Source organism: Hypomesus transpacificus, chromosome 11 (genome assembly GCF_021917145.1).
Source record: "Hypomesus transpacificus isolate Combined female chromosome 11, fHypTra1, whole genome shotgun sequence".
In the NCBI taxonomy this organism is placed as follows: Eukaryota; Metazoa; Chordata; class Actinopteri; order Osmeriformes; family Osmeridae; genus Hypomesus; species Hypomesus transpacificus.
The window spans coordinates 12,192,891-12,208,335 of record NC_061070.1 but is presented as its reverse complement, the minus strand read 5'-3'; the positions used below and the strand labels follow the sequence as shown (position 1 = coordinate 12,208,335).

Genomic DNA, 15,445 nt, shown 5'->3' with positions numbered 1-15,445 from the left:
AAACCTTTACGTCATCAGTAATCGACTGGGACTGTTGTGGCTCGGTCTGGTCCGGCTGTTAATCAGTCAGAAGAAAGCTAATGTTCTTTAGAAGAACGTTCTTGCCAAGCGTCTTGCGAAAACGTTCTTCAAGACCACGAGGATGGAGAACGAATTTATATGAAGGTTTTCTTGGCTATTGCGCAATACATATATATATACATATAAAACGTATGAATCAAATCAGACAATTATGGAAACAAACAGAAGGGCACTGGTAACAGTGGCTATAGGGTCACTTTACTTGAAAGCTGAGGAGGAGGCAGCTGAGCTGAGGCAACTGATCCAGAGGAGGAGGGCCAGAATGAGACGGATGAGGATGGCGAGGCTTCGTCAAATGCTATCACTTATCTTTCTCAATGTAAGTGGTCGAATAGTAACAAAACCATTTACTCAACCAAGTGCTGCCTTCGGGTCACAATGACCCAATGGTTCACAACGACCCATTGTTATGTTGCCCGACAGTTAAATAAAATGGCCACTTTATTTTGTATTAGGTAAAGTTGTCGCAAAAAAATTGTAAACTTTTATCTCATTTTAATTTTAAATAGGATGGAACTCCACAGAACTATGCTCAAGTAAATGACCAAGTGCCCATCCTCAAGATAGTGTTCTCAGATGAAGACACCAAACCAGCCTTCAAGCTCGCCAGGGCGACCATCCAGCTGCTGGTCCAGGTCCTGCCGAGAAAAAAAAGGCATGGTTGGAGCCACGAGATGGAAGTCTTCATGTTTGTTTACTGGCTTGCATGTGGTGCTTCATACCGTGTGACATCCAATGCCTTTTCTATGCCAGTGGCTACAGTGTGCAGAGCTGTACACCACGTGGTAGAGGAAATGATGACAATCCTCCACCGCATCATCCATTTCCCCAAGGCCGATGAGATGGAGGGGGTGGGGGCAGGTTTTGTTCACCTGGCCGGCCATGAAGCCTTCTGCTTCGCTGCAGGAGCCATTGATGGGTGCCGCATCAAAATCCGTCCACCTGCTAGGCCACTAAAAAAGAGTCACTTGAACCGCAAGCTCTTTCCCATAGTTATCCTGCAGGGCATTTGTGACAGCCGTGGAAAGTTCATTGACGTGCACATTGGCAACACAGGTTCTGTCCACGATGCCCTTGTCCTGCGGAGCTCCCCAATGTTCAAGGAGTCCCTTTATCCCCCGGCTGGTTATTTCCTCCTTGGAGATGGTGGATATCCATGCCTGCAGAATCCTGTGGCTGTCATCACCCCGTTTCGACAGCCTATAGCTGGTAGGGATATTTACTGGACCTAAATCTAAAGTTGCCAACACATGCATAAACACATAAATAACACAGTAAAAAAACAACACTACTAAATAATGTAACCATATAACATTTCTACACCATTATGTATTCCACCAGGAAGTGTTGAGGCCCGGTTCAACAGCCACCATGCCAAAGCAAGCTGCGTAATTGAGCGCACTTTTGGCATACTGAAAACTCGCTGGAGATCCATCTTTCTAAGGGGTCTGGAAGTGCGTCCTCTGTTTGTCCCCAAGGTGGTTGCTGCCTGCTGCGTTCTCCACAACGTTTGTCTCTCTGTGAACGACATCTTGGAGGTGGACCATCCTCAGCATGAGGAAGAGGGTGACAATCTGGAGGACTGTGCAGATGAGCAGGAGGTGTCTGGCAACAACCTCCGCGCTAGACTGGCTGCACATCTTTCTGCTCCTACAGAACTCAATGTATCTCTGCAGGAGCATGATTACATTTAGGGGATAAAAACACAAGACTGTGCCAAGTAGGGTGAGAGGTAAACTTTGAATGTGTAATATTTTCTAAGATTTGGTTTGCTTTAATATATAGCCTATGTAATATTGTTTCTTTACATTAAATGTTTGTAAATTAGTGTATTGTCTTATTTACACTGTATTGTATGAAGTTATTTTTGATGCCAATTCAATTTTGAGACCCTTGGCATTGCTGTGGCATTCCCTTCTCAGCACTACACAATATGTTCTGTCAGTGCTGAATGTAGGAGGTTATTAACTGTCTTGTCAAGTAATCAGATTTTTTTATATTTTATTATTAAAGTTTGTCAACCAATTTTTCAAAAAGTGAGAGGAATTTTTCGCTTCTGGCGGCTGCTGCCCTCTCCCTCTCCTCTTCCCTTTGAAGAGCCTGGCTCTCTCTCTCCTCTTCTTTCTCCGCCTGCATTTTCAAGAAGTCCAGGAGATCACCTGCCCTCTTCCTTGGCGCTGGCTTAGCTCTCTTCCTGGCAGGGGCAGAGGAGGCTCTAACACCACCTGCAGTGGATGTCATGTTTGCAGCAGCTACCAGAGGTGGATTAATAGAATGCTGTTCCTGGAGTGCTGCATCCATTGGGGCATACCACTGCCAGGTGGCAGCAGTGACTGCCTCCACCCCTTTCCCTGGTGGTGGGTCCCTCAGCTCCTTTAGGCAAAAATCCAACAATTAAGTTGCAGAGTTGCTAGGACCTTAGACATTTGTGTATATAATTTTAAATATGAAATCATGAGGATTTTATTTATTATTATTAACTAATGAAAGCACTAAGCTTGTCACAAATTTCCTGATATTTGGAGGTGCTAAAACAACAACTGGTGTTGGAAGCTGTACAACACTAAGAAACATCACATCTGACTTCACAATTGTTTTAAATTACCTTGTATTTTTCTTTCAAGTTGTTCCATTTTTTCTTAGCTTGTTTGTCTGTAATTTTAAACTCTGCCTGATTCACGAAGGCTCTGGGAAAAACAAAGTGGAAGTCACATCAACAGTTCAATTCATATTCTCTTCCCTCTCTATGAGCAATTCAGGGAAACTGATAAATATTAAGCATTTTTATCTATAATTAACTATTTTGGTTATTTGTCAAAACTACTGAGCAAAAACTAGTGAAAGAAACTAAAATGCTATTTGCAGCAGGTGCCTGTTTCCCATCTGCTACCGCAAAGTAAATCATACCTCAACTACAATGGCTTGGATTACTTTGTTGTATTTAAGTGAACATGTTTTATTTGCTAAATTATAATCTTTAGAATCTCTACTCACTCCCATCCAGATTTTGATGAGTTTCTCTTCCCAGTGAAAACAGACTCATTCGCCCCCCTCCACTCAATGAGGGCTGTAATCTCCTCAGCAGTCCCTGAATAAAATATTCACGTGAAGATATATCTGTATTCAATATATGATCGATATGACATTTGAAAAGGGAGAATCAACTACAAAAACTAGATAACAAAGCTAAAAAACGTACCTACCTGAAATGTTACGTTTTCTGTGGCCCATGCTGCACTGAGATGTTAGCTAGGTTATCGAATACATTTACAAATGAGCCCTTTCATCAATAAAATAAACACATTTTCAGCGACTACACTGCCCATTTCTCGTCATAATTTAATTCAGATGCTGATTTACGCGTACTATTTAGCTGAAATAAGAATAGTAAAAACTTACAGTTATGTTTGTCCGCCTCTCCTGACATCTTGAAATGACTTGTGTGAAATCAGATGCGTTCAATCAATGCTAAAAACGTACTTGCGTTCTTGAGAAGAACGTTGCTAAGCGTCTTGTGAGAACGGTCTAGCAGCAAGGACGCGAGGACGGAGAACGATATGACATGCGTGTGTTCTTGCAATGACTTCTGGGAAATCATGCGTTCAAGTTGACCAAGTCACCAGAGCCTTTCTCTGAAGTCACCATCCGATGCATCCTTGATAAAAGTTGCAGATCAAGAACACTTCCGGGTATTTTTGGCGTTAAAGATGTCTTCAGAGAATGTCTAATGAGACATTATTAGTAGTTATTATTAGTAGACGGGCTCTACTGACTTGTGTCAGAGAATGTCTTGGTTTCTTTGGATTGGAACCGTCCTTGGGCAATGAAATATGACGTTAAACGAGTTCGCAAGAACACAAGAACGGAGAAAAATGTGGATAGATGAAACGGTCGGTCCCATTGGTCGGTTCCCCAGGTCAAGGCGCAATGATATGACGACATAGTATACGCTAAAGATTGGTCCGCGATTGACAGCAGAGTGTACAGAATATCGACGATGCTGAGAAGAGGACTGTCTCTGCAAACCACTAAAGGAACAACCTGCTTATGTAGCGATTTGCGCATTTAGAATTGTATCCTTTGTCAACAGAGTTTAACTTGGAGGTGTCATTTCAACATGAATGAGCCAGAAGGACTACGGTTCAGGAGACTGAACAGACCACAAATTATCACTGACGAGCTACAGGAACCCCTCTACAAGGGCACCAGGTATGCTCTAGATGCCTTTAGCTATATACAATTTAATTTGTAGTAAACGGTAACCATCAAATCATACTTCGAACGCTCATAACAACATCACCCATTCTAGCGTAGCTATACGCCACTTACCAGGTAGGAGAGACAATGTGCGTGTATAGTGTGCGCGGTACATTCCAGTAATATTCCGCGTATCTAGGTCAGTTTTGTTTTGGCAGTGACGTGTCATACTTGCAAAGAAGGTATATATATTATTGTGCGTTTTTTCTGCATTCACTTTGTTTGAAATTATTGCACAACCTTAGAGAACACGTAGCCGTTTGCTTTTGTGCCATAGCCCTTGTGAAATCACTATGTAAACTATTCATAATACAACTAACTAAATGCATACATGTTTCGTTTTTTTCAACAAGCTCATGAAGCACATAGCCGAATTACTCTTTATAAGGACCAAATCGCTGGTTTGTCTTCCCACAGCACATACAGTGGAAAAGTCTTTCGTGTGACATTGCTGATTCTTGGAGCTTTCCTGCTACTCCCACTGTTGGCAGTCATTCTTCTCCTGGAGTCCCCTATCCAACCAGAATTGCTCAGGTGAGCAAAACGTTGCTGTCGGTAGCTAGCCATCTTTCAGGTTTGAGCTGGCCTTACTGCAAGGTTTAAAATCATTCATATTTACAATTCATGCTTACTCATCTACTGCCTAATGCATGAAAGTTGTGCTTCTGTTGGCATCAAAGGCCCACTGGAGGTCTCTGCTGAAAATGATGACCCTCGAGGGGAAATTGATGGAACTGATAAGTTGTCAATGTGTCTCATTTACATGTCATTGTTTTAAATAGTTTTGATGAAAATGTGCTGATTCAGGACCAATATGATCACCATGCATTAACCAAACATCAATTTGATATAGAGCATCTGTTTGCTCCCATGGGACCTGACAACCCCTATCCTCACATAACCCTTTCTCTCCATTAATGCATTTTCTTTGAACAAAACACATGACTCGTACAAGATCCTCAACTCGGTCTCAAAGATGATTTAATCGGATTATTTCCCGTGCCCTGGAACCAAGTAGTTTACTATGCATCTTCCTCCCTCATTTAAATTCATTTCTCAGTGCTGCATCCCTGACGATCCATTTTGATGTCCTGATGCCAAGCGTCCCTTTCATATTTCTCTGCTGCCCCAGGTGTCTGCGCTAGGGCAGGCCAGGACAGGGATTTAGTCTCTTCATTGTCTTGTCAAGGTTTTGTTTAAGGTTTATTAGAAGTCTCTATTAGGCTAGCTTTCCTATTGAGGCAAAAACAGAGAACATGATAACATTGTAGGGTACAAACACACTACAAGCATATTACTCAAGTTGGCACAAATGAAAATGTCACACTGGACAAAAGACAAACAGTACAGCATTAATTATTAGAAATATTTGAAACCACAAATAAGATCTAAAAAACTCATTGTCTCTACCCCTGCATGGCCCATCCTTGGATAATTGTCTTGGATTACTGCCAAGTCATTCCCTGAGCAGAGGAGATGGGCCTGCAGCTTCTTTTAAATACACTTACATATTTTAACACTTTGCTGTTCTATTCCTGTTTTCCTTAGTCTTAGTGAGCCACCCCTCATGGTGGGATGTTACGAGCCTAACTTTAAACTGAGAGAGGCACAACGTCTGTTTGAGGACCAAATCGTTGGCCCAGAGTCCATCGCTAACATTGGAGGTCAGTGTGCTGGGGATCTCAGAAGGGGCTGGCTTGTCCAGCTGGAGTCTGACCAGACAGTCACCTACTTTTGTTCTTGGCAAGAGCCGTGACATATCTCCGAAGCTAAAGTTGAAGAGGCTGGACTGTCTGAGTAGCTGGCATGCTTTGTTAGACTTTTTACACATTTCTTCTACCAATGCCTAGACTAGGTACACCAGCACTCTGCCCCAGTGTTGCGCCTGCCACTTAGTCACTCGGGCTTCAAAGTAAACCACAGTTTTATTCACCAGAAGAGCTAAATCTGGCTGTTTTGTATTTGAAGGATTAAAAATATAATCTTCGATCATAGAACATTTTTGTACCCCTACTCCCAATTTGCTTAGTACATTTTCTTAAGGATTCATTTGAATCAGTCAATAATTTTTTTTCATACTTCAACAACAATAGCCATAGCCAATCAAACAGCCTTTAACCATAAAATGTTGAATGTTGAATTTTGAATGTGATAGTCGGTTTGTTTGTCTCTAGATGTTCTGTACACTGGTACATCTGATGGGAAGATACTGAAACTCGATGGTAAACGAAGCCATGTTGTGGCCAGGCTCGGCCATCCACCCTGTGGTGAGGGACTGATCAAATGAACTCTCACTCTGTGTTGCTTGGATTTAATTTCAAATGTTTTCATTTCACAACCGTATCTCTACTTGCTACAGACAGTGGCATTCTTGTAGAGAAATATAACCCCACAGTTCTTGTTGCCTAAGACTGGAATTGCAAATATAAGGTCATGAGGAAGTGTCAACACATTTACCCTCCTTTAGTCAGCGATGAGCCAATCCTTATCAGGTGAACTTGTCTCACAGTTGAATGTGTCATGCACGAGTCAATGAAATTATAAGGACGGAACATTAACAAACCTGTATAACTGCTGATCAGTCATAATTAAGGGCTGGATAACAACAAATAATGCATTTTTTCCAAAGATGCATGTATCAACGGTGCTTTGCACTACTGTACTAGCCTTTATGCGCTAGTGAATTCATACTTTTGTTGTCTGATGTTAGGTTCCCGTGAGGAGGAACCCACTTGTGGAAGGCCTCTGGGCATACGAGTGGGTCCAAATGGGACTCTCTTTGTAGCAGATGCCTACCTGGGGCTGTTTGAGGTCAACCCAGTTACAGGTCAGCGGTGCCGGCCATTATTCTGGGTCACATCATAATCACTGTATTAACATGTTTAAATAAAAAATTTCTTTATAATGGGAAAATGTTTGAGGTTGTAAAAAATCATTCAATATTTCAATTCTCAGTCCATTCATTTTCCTGTCAAACTGGTGGTTCCCATGCTCAGATCTCGATAAATTGTACTGCTTTCCGACGCCGGTCCTTCTGTTTTATCTGTATCTGAAAAGGTGAGGTAACGACCTTGGTGCCAACTGGTCACATGGTCGGCGGTCGGAGGCTCTCGTTTGTCAACGACCTGGACGTCACCCAGGACGGGAGGAAGGTGTACTTCACTGACTCCAGCAGCAAGTGGCAGCGCAGGGACTACCTCTACCTCATCATGGAGGCCACCGCTGATGGACGGTAAACTATTTGCTGAACCAGTGCTTCGTTTTTGCCAGGTCATGCAAGTCATGTCAAATGCAAAAATACAATCCTTCCCAAAAAATGTGTCTGGGTGCTTTTCACGAAAGCTCTAATGTAATTTTGTAAAAGATAACTTTTTTCTTGTTATCCAGTGTGCTAGAGTATGACACCGAGACCAAGGAGGTGACTGTGCTGATGGAGAATCTCCGTTTCCCCAATGGTCTTCAGCTTCTCCCTGATGAGGAGTCTGTTCTAGTGGCTGAGACAACCATGGCAAGAATACGCAGGTACAGCATAGTCAATCCACATATGGAGGAAAGACCCAGTCCAAATATATAGTATGTAGATCAGATGCTTGAATTTGAAAGCATTCGAGCTGCTTCTTTAAATTTGGTGGGCCAAGGTTCAATTTCTATGTGATGAACAGTATTTAAAAGCAGTTAAGTGTCCAGGGGGAGGTTGTCATAGGAACTGTTGAAGAATCACCCCTCGTTATCTCAACTCTATATAAAATGTCAGGCCAAAACGCACTCTTCATATCTAAGATGAGCATCTTGGTACAACATTTCTTTGCTCCGCTCCTAGTGTACGCCATACAAAGGCTAACTAGATTCAAACACAGGGATTTCAGATGAAGCAATGTTTTTTTGGGGGGGGGGGGTGGGGGGGAGTTCTGGCTCTTCTCTGTGGGTTGACAAATTCTGGTGTTCGTCTGATGTTGCGTCAGAGCGTGTGCTGTTGTTGTGCATCCTGTTTGATCTCTCTCCAAGTGCCGCCTGCAGGTGTTGTAGTTTTTCTCTTCAGTTTTGGTAGGACTTCCTATAGCCCTGTGATATTACACTTTTCCAAATCGGTGGGGGAGCACTGTCAATCCTCCCTGCCTCGCCTGCATGGATGATGCAAAGGCAGCGTTGCCAGGGTAACAAGGCCCTTCAGCAGGCCATTGAATGAGACAGATAAATTGCCTTGTTTTCTAATAGCGATGTCACTAGAGGGAGGGATATCAGATCTGTGTGTGTGGAATGTGGAAGCTGTTAACTGAGTGGGAGGTGTTCAATTCTTTGTTCATTTCAAGCCTGTTTGGCTGTGAAACTGTTTGGGATTGTTTTCTGTTCACTGACGGGGCTAAATAGAAATTGATGGATTATTGATCATTGAGATAGAGAGCTTTATAAAAGAAATAGGCCTTTAGCTTCTTACAACTAGCAGTAATTCCTCCCCCCCAGAACTGGCATGGTTCAGAGGTAACCTCCCCTGGTATTTCAGGTTCTCACAAATACTTAGGAACTAACCGGCATGTCAGATGGGTTTAGTTGTAGGCTATAACATTTGCTGGCTTGCCAGTTAGGACATTAAACCCCCGGTCTCCACTCCTCCTCCCAGGGTCCACGTGTCAGGCTTGAATAAGGGAGGCATGGACACCTTTATTGACAACCTGCCTGGTTTCCCTGACAACATCCGACGTAGTTCGTCAGGAGGTTACTGGGTTGCCATGTCAGCGGTGCGGCCCAACCCTGGATTCTCCATGTTGGACTTCCTCTCTCAAAGGCCCTGGATTAAGAAGCTCATCTTCAAGGTAGACCTGAACATGATCCGTCGTATACCCTTCTTGTCCAATTAGGTTGATTTTGAATGTTGTGTTGTGATCCTCTAGTCACAGTAAGATGTCAGTCATGTGTGCGTATGTAAGGAATATTATTGGCCAGCAGGGATTTGAGATAGCAAAAGGAAACATGCCTCGCAGAACAGCAAGTAGAACGAAAGGTCTCCTTCACTGTCGTTTCTGACAGATTCCTTTCCAGGTCTCGGGAACCACGACTGAAATCTCCCCTTTCCTCTCCTCAGATCTTCAGTCAGGACGTGATGATGAAGTTTGTTCCTCGGTACAGCCTGGTGCTGGAGCTGAAGGACGGGGGCACGTGCATACGCAGCCTCCACGACCCCCACGGCGTGGTGGCGGCCTACATCAGTGAGGTCCACGAGCACGACGGACACCTCTACCTGGGCTCCTTCCGCTCCCCGTACATCTGCAAGCTGGACCTCAGCAAGGTGTGAGTCGAGAACAACCGATAGTGTCCGAGAAATGGGGCCCGCGCTGTATGTATTCCACACGTCCACCAAGACTGCTCTATGCCTACCTAGACCCTCCTACTGTCTCGGGGAGAGGTTTTACCTAATCAACAACCAGTAATCAAATCGGTCTGAATGGCTTAATGCTAGATATGCAACGTTGTATTGCTTCACACCAGCTTGTGGCACACAGGTGTTGGTAATCATTAATGCACCCGTGAGGTATTGGGTGGCAAGGATGCATATCTCGCCACTCATATCCATTAGATATTCCCATGATCTATCAACCCCTCTTCCCAGTTGAAAAGGAACTCTTTTTGAACTGGTTTAACTACTGTGTGGGCTAAATATTTAACCCAGAGATTTTTGTGATTATTGTTCAAATTGTTCATGCTCTTGTTTTGAGTTTGTGTCACAAGATGCCAAAGTGGGCTCATGTCAGTTTTAGTTATTCATCTTTATTTGCACTGAGTTGTGTTGTTTTGCACAGACCTATCTGACCTTTAACTCACAGCATTCTGATATCAGATTTTCTGAGATCTAATTTTATCTGTTGAAAGGTGAGGTTTTAAAAAACATCCCAACCATTTTCAAGAGCCTCATTGAACAAATGTATAGTTTGATTTCTTTTTGACTCTCCCATTGCTTGATCTACATGTAATGAAACGTTTGAAATATGTGAATGCTTCCATTTGAAAACTGAGGTCTGGTTTTGTATATATTGTCAGCTGTCTTATTTTTGCTCACTGTTGAATGCTTCCGAACCTCTGCTAAAAAGACAATGTGATCTTCCTGAGTTTACTTTGAATAAAACTAGCTCTGTTTTAGACTAATATCTATTCTGAAACAAACCAATCAAAAAAAAAACAATGAAGTGTTATGAAGATCAGCTTCTTGTAAGTGAACTGACAATCATCAGTTTGAGAAATAAAGATCTATCTCATCAGTTTGAGAAATAAAGATCTATCTCATTCGCCTATGTGACATGGATACCGAACTAGATGATGTATCTCTCTCCCTGTAGGTGAATTGCTCCTTTGCGTCAGTGCCTTCCTTCAGATCGACAGTGCCTTAGAGGGTACATACGCTATAGAACGGCTTCAAAGAGCCTGCTGTGAGGAGCAGGAATGAACGTGCAGGCTCCAAATCAGGGCCTCTTGGTGGAGCTGCAGGAGAAGGCTCCCTCCCTCTCCCCACTTGCTGCAGTGCCAGTCCCTCTGCCTCTCCTCCAGATCACACATTGCCCACTGCGCTGGTTTGATAAGATTCCATGAATTATTAAGGCCCTTGTATCACAGACGATTAGATACAAGCCCAGGCTTTTCAAAGGTTCAGTTCACTCAGTGCGAAGAAGAGTAAGATAATCCCGGAAACTGAAAAGATCCTATAGCGCAGACATCTGCATGCTATGTCAGGGCAGTGAACAGGAGTTGTGTCGGAGGTCTGTAGTTGTGCAGTAGCCGGACAGACTCAAAACAACACAGGCCTAAGCTGTTTCTTGGGCAGCCAATGTGACGATACTGAAAGTGCTGACAACATTTTTAAATGGTGACATTTTGTTTAAACACGCATACATGGTATTTCAAAAGAACACGTGAAACAGAAGATGAGATCCCGTTTGTAATTACATTTAAAAAAGGCCTTTTTGCAGAGGACAAAGAGCAGTCAGGTTGTTCCTGTCTTAGGTCGGCACAGGAAATAGGTGGTCTTCATCAGGTGCAGCCAGGGTGCAACCCAAACCTCAAAATGGCAGTCAAAGGTCTGGAAAACAGCAATGTTTGCTCAATAATATCATCTGTCCAGATCTTCCAAATCATTGGTATTTACACGGTTGCCAAGATGCACTCCTGTTAAATATAAAACGGAGACTGTACCTGATATAATGAGCCATCTGGTTGGAAGTCACAGTTGACTAGATCCTCGTCATGTTCATTTTTGCGGCACACAGTGCGGGTGACCTCCACATCGGCAATGTACCGGATCCCTTTTATAATCTACAACAGGAGGGCCAGTTAGTAGAGTACAAAGTGCAAAATACAGAACTGTATGCTGTGAATCTGGTATTATCTAGAATGATCGTCCCATACCTGTCTTTGTGCAGCATCTATAGCAGAAGGCTTGAAGAGGAAAAGGTCATTGGACTGGTTGTTAAATGCATAGGTCCCAGCAAGCACAGCCTTCTTAAGGCATGTGTCGTTCTTGCTGATGTTACTGGGGTGGCCGGGAATGAGTCGAGTTGTATGACCGAATGTTAAACTTTCTAGGAAGAAAATAAGTTGTAAAGAATGTGCCAAAAATGTTTAGTGTTAGTCGACAGTGCTTGTGTAAAATCGATATACTTTTTTTTGTAAGGCTTGTGCCTCTAAACAAGAACTAAAAGCTATACTGTATTAACTTGAATTTGAAAAGCAGCCAAATATGTTCAACTCACTGAGAAGTGTCAATTTTACCACCTATGAGTCACTCAGAAATTTAACAGAAATTGAAACTAAGCTAGGCAACAAGTGCGTACCAGAAATATAGCCCACAGCAGATGAGATGTATTTGATTAGAGAAAAAATAAAAAAGACTTAACTCAAAATGTGTTAAATACGTACTGCATGGAATAAGAACGTGTTCACCATCATGCATTGTTCCACCATAAGATAATATCGGATTCAGTTGCAAAATTTAGTTAAAACTGACTTCATAACCTACTGACCAATACCAAACCAAGGGGTCACACCCTTAAACTGAATAGAATTGACACCAAATCTATAGTCAACATAGCCAGTTCCATCTTATTCAGATTAGTGGAAGCAAAACTTACCCAGTACATTCCAGCCAGCAAAGAAGAAAATGACAAGTAACATGTCCCTTGTTAACTCCATCACTCTTAAAGTTGCCTCAACACTGCTGACTGACTTCCTGTAAGGCAACACTTTAGCCACACCAACAGGCCAGCTAAAACTTGGTAGCAGAACCTCCCACCCACATACACACACACAATGCTTGGTGGTCTCAACCAATTAACTACAGGTGCAACCAATAAAGTTCACTAAACAAAAGAAGTTGGCTTGGAAGGTCTGACACAACGTTCCAAAATGCTGGAAATAATGTAGCTTTGGAATTTTGTGTTAGACCCTCCAGGCCAACTTCTTTGTTTATATAGATAATGTTCTTAGTAAGTGAAATTAAGACGTGTTAGCAGTGAGCTCCAGTCGTAGCATACAGATTATTGTAAAGAAACATGAAGAGCACACACCAAAGACAATTTTGTGTGTGGTTATTAAGGCAGCTTTCGTAGAAATGTTTGTCTGATAGATAGAATGAGTTTAAAGATTGCAGAGAGGCTGTATAGAGGCTGGGGTTTTGTCACACCACTTCCTGTGTTCAACTGAAAGCCACAAAAGTACTTTCAATGAGACTAGTTCAAGGTACCACTTCAGCTTCTAATTTCTTTCAAGTGCCCTTTAAAATAAGTACATTTTCTATCCCATCTTAAAAATTAGATGGGGATATCTGGACACTGCACTATAAAACCCATAGTATGCATTGCAGTTCTAAAACAAACCTACATTTACTATAAAAACCTAAATGATGTTGAAACCAAATCAAATGATAGCTTGAACAGCTTGATGGTAATTTCCAATTAATAATGTCTGCTTTTCTGGTTTGTTCTAGTACCGTCGATCAGACAGTGAAGCATCTGTAGGATCACTGTTTGAAGTACCGCTAATGGCCAGCAGGTGGTACTGGTTTATCTCTTGGAGAAGCTCTGTAGCCGACTGGTTTGAATATCTACAGTATTTTGGTATTGTCTAGTGGGAATGCAACTAATGCATACTCTGCATGCATTTATACACATGGATATCTGAAGACCAAACATAGTCGCTTTGTTCAGACATAATACCCTATAGTAACCAATTTTCCACAATTGTCTTATGTTGTATTTTGACTGGAAGGTTCTTGTTACCTCTGAATATGAGTGTAGTCTTCCCTACATTACAAGCTATCTTTAGAGTGTGTATGTAAAAGGTCTTCAATGGGAAACTGAAGTCTTTGGCCTTAATCAATTCTTTACAATTTGTCCCCTCCGCAGGGATGTGGATGTTGCCTGATGTGGAATCCAGAGGTTGTTAATAATGGATTATGTTGACAGAAACTGCATCCGCTAAAATGATTCTGCAGTGGGGGGTATAGTTGACACATGATCAACACATTCTAGCCTACCTATATTAGCATGATAGTTCAAATGGGACCAAATACCTCATTTACCTTTGTGAATAGTAAATACCTCCACAACGTTGTGTAATGAAGAAACTGTCACACATCTAAACATTGAATATGTCTTCACAGCCAGTCTCATGTCACCAACTAATCGTGTACGTTCTGTTATGCCAGATGCTTGCATTGTCTTGTCTTAAGAATTTCAGTGCCCAGTCTGACCTTGTTTTGTTCTGTGTACCTGACAAATAAAAGACTTGAGACTTAATCCTCTCTCAACTTGGTGTTTCAATTTTCCTTCTAAAGTTTCCTTTAGCTGTATTGAATTTATATGGACTATGACTAGCACTATGTAACAAACTACATTTATAACACTCAAACTGTCCCTGGCCAATGAGGAACAATGAAGACCTCAAACAACCCTTCACAGAGCTAATGACCCAGTCTACAGGTTCAGGACAGGAGTGCACAAAAGCTTTGAAGGACCCTTTGTTCCACGGTAAACAGCTATTCTGTGGTAAAAGCCTGTGTACATCATTCTTGTGTACGTCAGTTGGGAGAGGAGTTTTGCTAGTGCACTCATGTTGAACCCCTGTCATCAAAGTCCCTGCCCATCTGTTGTTGCGTACACACTGACTTGAACTTTGTCTTATTTTGTTTTTCACAGCTACCCCCCTCCCGGGAAAATCCAGGGTTTGTCCGCATGCTGCTTGAAACGGGTTACAACTGTGCTACTGCAGCCACTGAGCATAATTCACATGCTTCACTGACTGTGGATTTATATCTGTATCCTAAGTACTTACTCCAATTTTTTGCCAACAACTGATATCATTTAGTGTAATTGCAGTCTAAATAACCAAAATAATAGTTAACAGGGTTTAAATGTTTGACTTGTTGAGTAGACATGTTCTGACTTGCAAATGACTGATGACGAAACTCTAACCAGTTAAATAGAGAATTTCTTTACCTTTTTTACCCCAAACTTTTTATTTTTACTGAGTTTGTTACACATATCACACAGTCTAAGTATAATACACCAGTTGTTTATCTGCCTCTAGTGGAATTAAACTGAAAATTGAGAAGTCACCTGGGATAACCCATAAAGCACTGTTGTCATGAATTGATTAGCTTGGTGGATTGGCCCTTGTCCTGCTAATGTGGAGCATACAGTAATGCTTTGATCTTGAACAATTCTTAAAATGTTGATTACTGAACCAATGTGCACATCATGTTGTCACTGATGTATTTCTGGGAGATTGAGCGTTGGCCTGTCTCTTATAATGAAATGTGAACATGCCCTTACTAGTGGCTGAGGTGAGTGGGCAGGCGTGGCACCTCTCAGTGGTAGACTATGTATACAGGAGCTGGTGACACTGTGACAGGAGAGGGAAGCTGCAGAGTGATGGGGAACCAGGAAATGTGTGTGATTAGTTCCAAGGTCATACTATACACTTGGAAGACCTGCCAGAACCTCCGAACAGTTACTGCTCGGATGAGTGGTCACAGTTTAAACTCAGTGTCTCAAAATGTTTTACACTGTCACCAAATGCACTCAAAAGATACAAATATTTAGGATGAGCGACTGCATGTTGTGTT

General features: G+C 42.2%; 3 protein-coding genes across 3 annotated transcripts; 2 read left to right on the top strand and 1 right to left on the bottom strand.

Moving 5' to 3' along the window:
- Positions 1-5: 5 nt before the first annotated feature.
- On the top strand, positions 6-2,059 carry LOC124474169 (putative nuclease HARBI1). Its single transcript, XM_047030099.1, has 3 exons — positions 6-400; positions 591-1,290; positions 1,423-2,059. The coding sequence occupies exons 1-3, from the start codon at positions 233-235 to the stop codon at positions 1,773-1,775; spliced, it is 1,221 nt and encodes a 406-aa protein (XP_046886055.1). The 5' UTR covers positions 6-232; the 3' UTR covers positions 1,776-2,059.
- Positions 2,060-3,845: 1,786 nt separating this feature from the next.
- LOC124474168 (adipocyte plasma membrane associated protein) lies at positions 3,846-10,476 on the top strand. The gene is made up of 9 exons (XM_047030098.1): positions 3,846-4,290; positions 4,756-4,872; positions 5,887-6,002; positions 6,513-6,605; positions 7,049-7,165; positions 7,396-7,570; positions 7,726-7,860; positions 8,957-9,149; positions 9,419-10,476. Exons 1-9 carry the CDS (start codon positions 4,199-4,201, stop codon positions 9,626-9,628), a joined length of 1,248 nt encoding a protein of 415 aa, XP_046886054.1. The 5' UTR covers positions 3,846-4,198; the 3' UTR covers positions 9,629-10,476.
- A 774-nt stretch (positions 10,477-11,250) lies between these two features.
- LOC124474170 (cystatin-F) lies at positions 11,251-14,108 on the bottom strand. The gene is made up of 4 exons (XM_047030100.1): positions 12,453-14,108; positions 11,731-11,903; positions 11,518-11,637; positions 11,251-11,404 (listed from the first exon to the last, which is right to left on the bottom strand). Exons 1-4 carry the CDS (start codon positions 12,511-12,513, stop codon positions 11,309-11,311), a joined length of 450 nt encoding a protein of 149 aa, XP_046886056.1. The 5' UTR covers positions 12,514-14,108; the 3' UTR covers positions 11,251-11,308.
- Between the last annotated feature and the right edge of the window lie 1,337 nt (positions 14,109-15,445).

What these genes read in the sequence shown, in the direction of transcription:
- LOC124474169 (XM_047030099.1), top strand. Translation starts at nt 233, where the DNA reads ATGGAAACAAACAGAAGGGCACTGGTAACAGTGGCTATAGGGTCACTT. An exon ending in TATCACTTATCTTTCTCAAT is followed by an intron (nt 401 to 590) that starts GTAAGTGGTCGA and finishes AATTTTAAATAG; the next exon opens with GATGGAACTCCACAGAACTA. An exon ending in GTTTCGACAGCCTATAGCTG is followed by an intron (nt 1,291 to 1,422) that starts GTAGGGATATTT and finishes GTATTCCACCAG; the next exon opens with GAAGTGTTGAGGCCCGGTTC.
- LOC124474168 (XM_047030098.1), top strand. Translation starts at nt 4,199, where the DNA reads ATGAATGAGCCAGAAGGACTACGGTTCAGGAGACTGAACAGACCACAA. An exon ending in CCCCTCTACAAGGGCACCAG is followed by an intron (nt 4,291 to 4,755) that starts GTATGCTCTAGA and finishes GTCTTCCCACAG; the next exon opens with CACATACAGTGGAAAAGTCT. An exon ending in ACCATGGCAAGAATACGCAG is followed by an intron (nt 7,861 to 8,956) that starts GTACAGCATAGT and finishes TCCTCCTCCCAG; the next exon opens with GGTCCACGTGTCAGGCTTGA.
- LOC124474170 (XM_047030100.1), bottom strand. Translation starts at nt 12,513, where the DNA reads ATGGAGTTAACAAGGGACATGTTACTTGTCATTTTCTTCTTTGCTGGC. An exon ending in TGCTGGCTGGAATGTACTGG is followed by an intron (nt 11,904 to 12,452) that starts GTAAGTTTTGCT and finishes TTTTCTTCCTAG; the next exon opens with AAAGTTTAACATTCGGTCAT. An exon ending in CAGATGGCTCATTATATCAG is followed by an intron (nt 11,405 to 11,517) that starts GTACAGTCTCCG and finishes GCTGTTTTCCAG; the next exon opens with ACCTTTGACTGCCATTTTGA.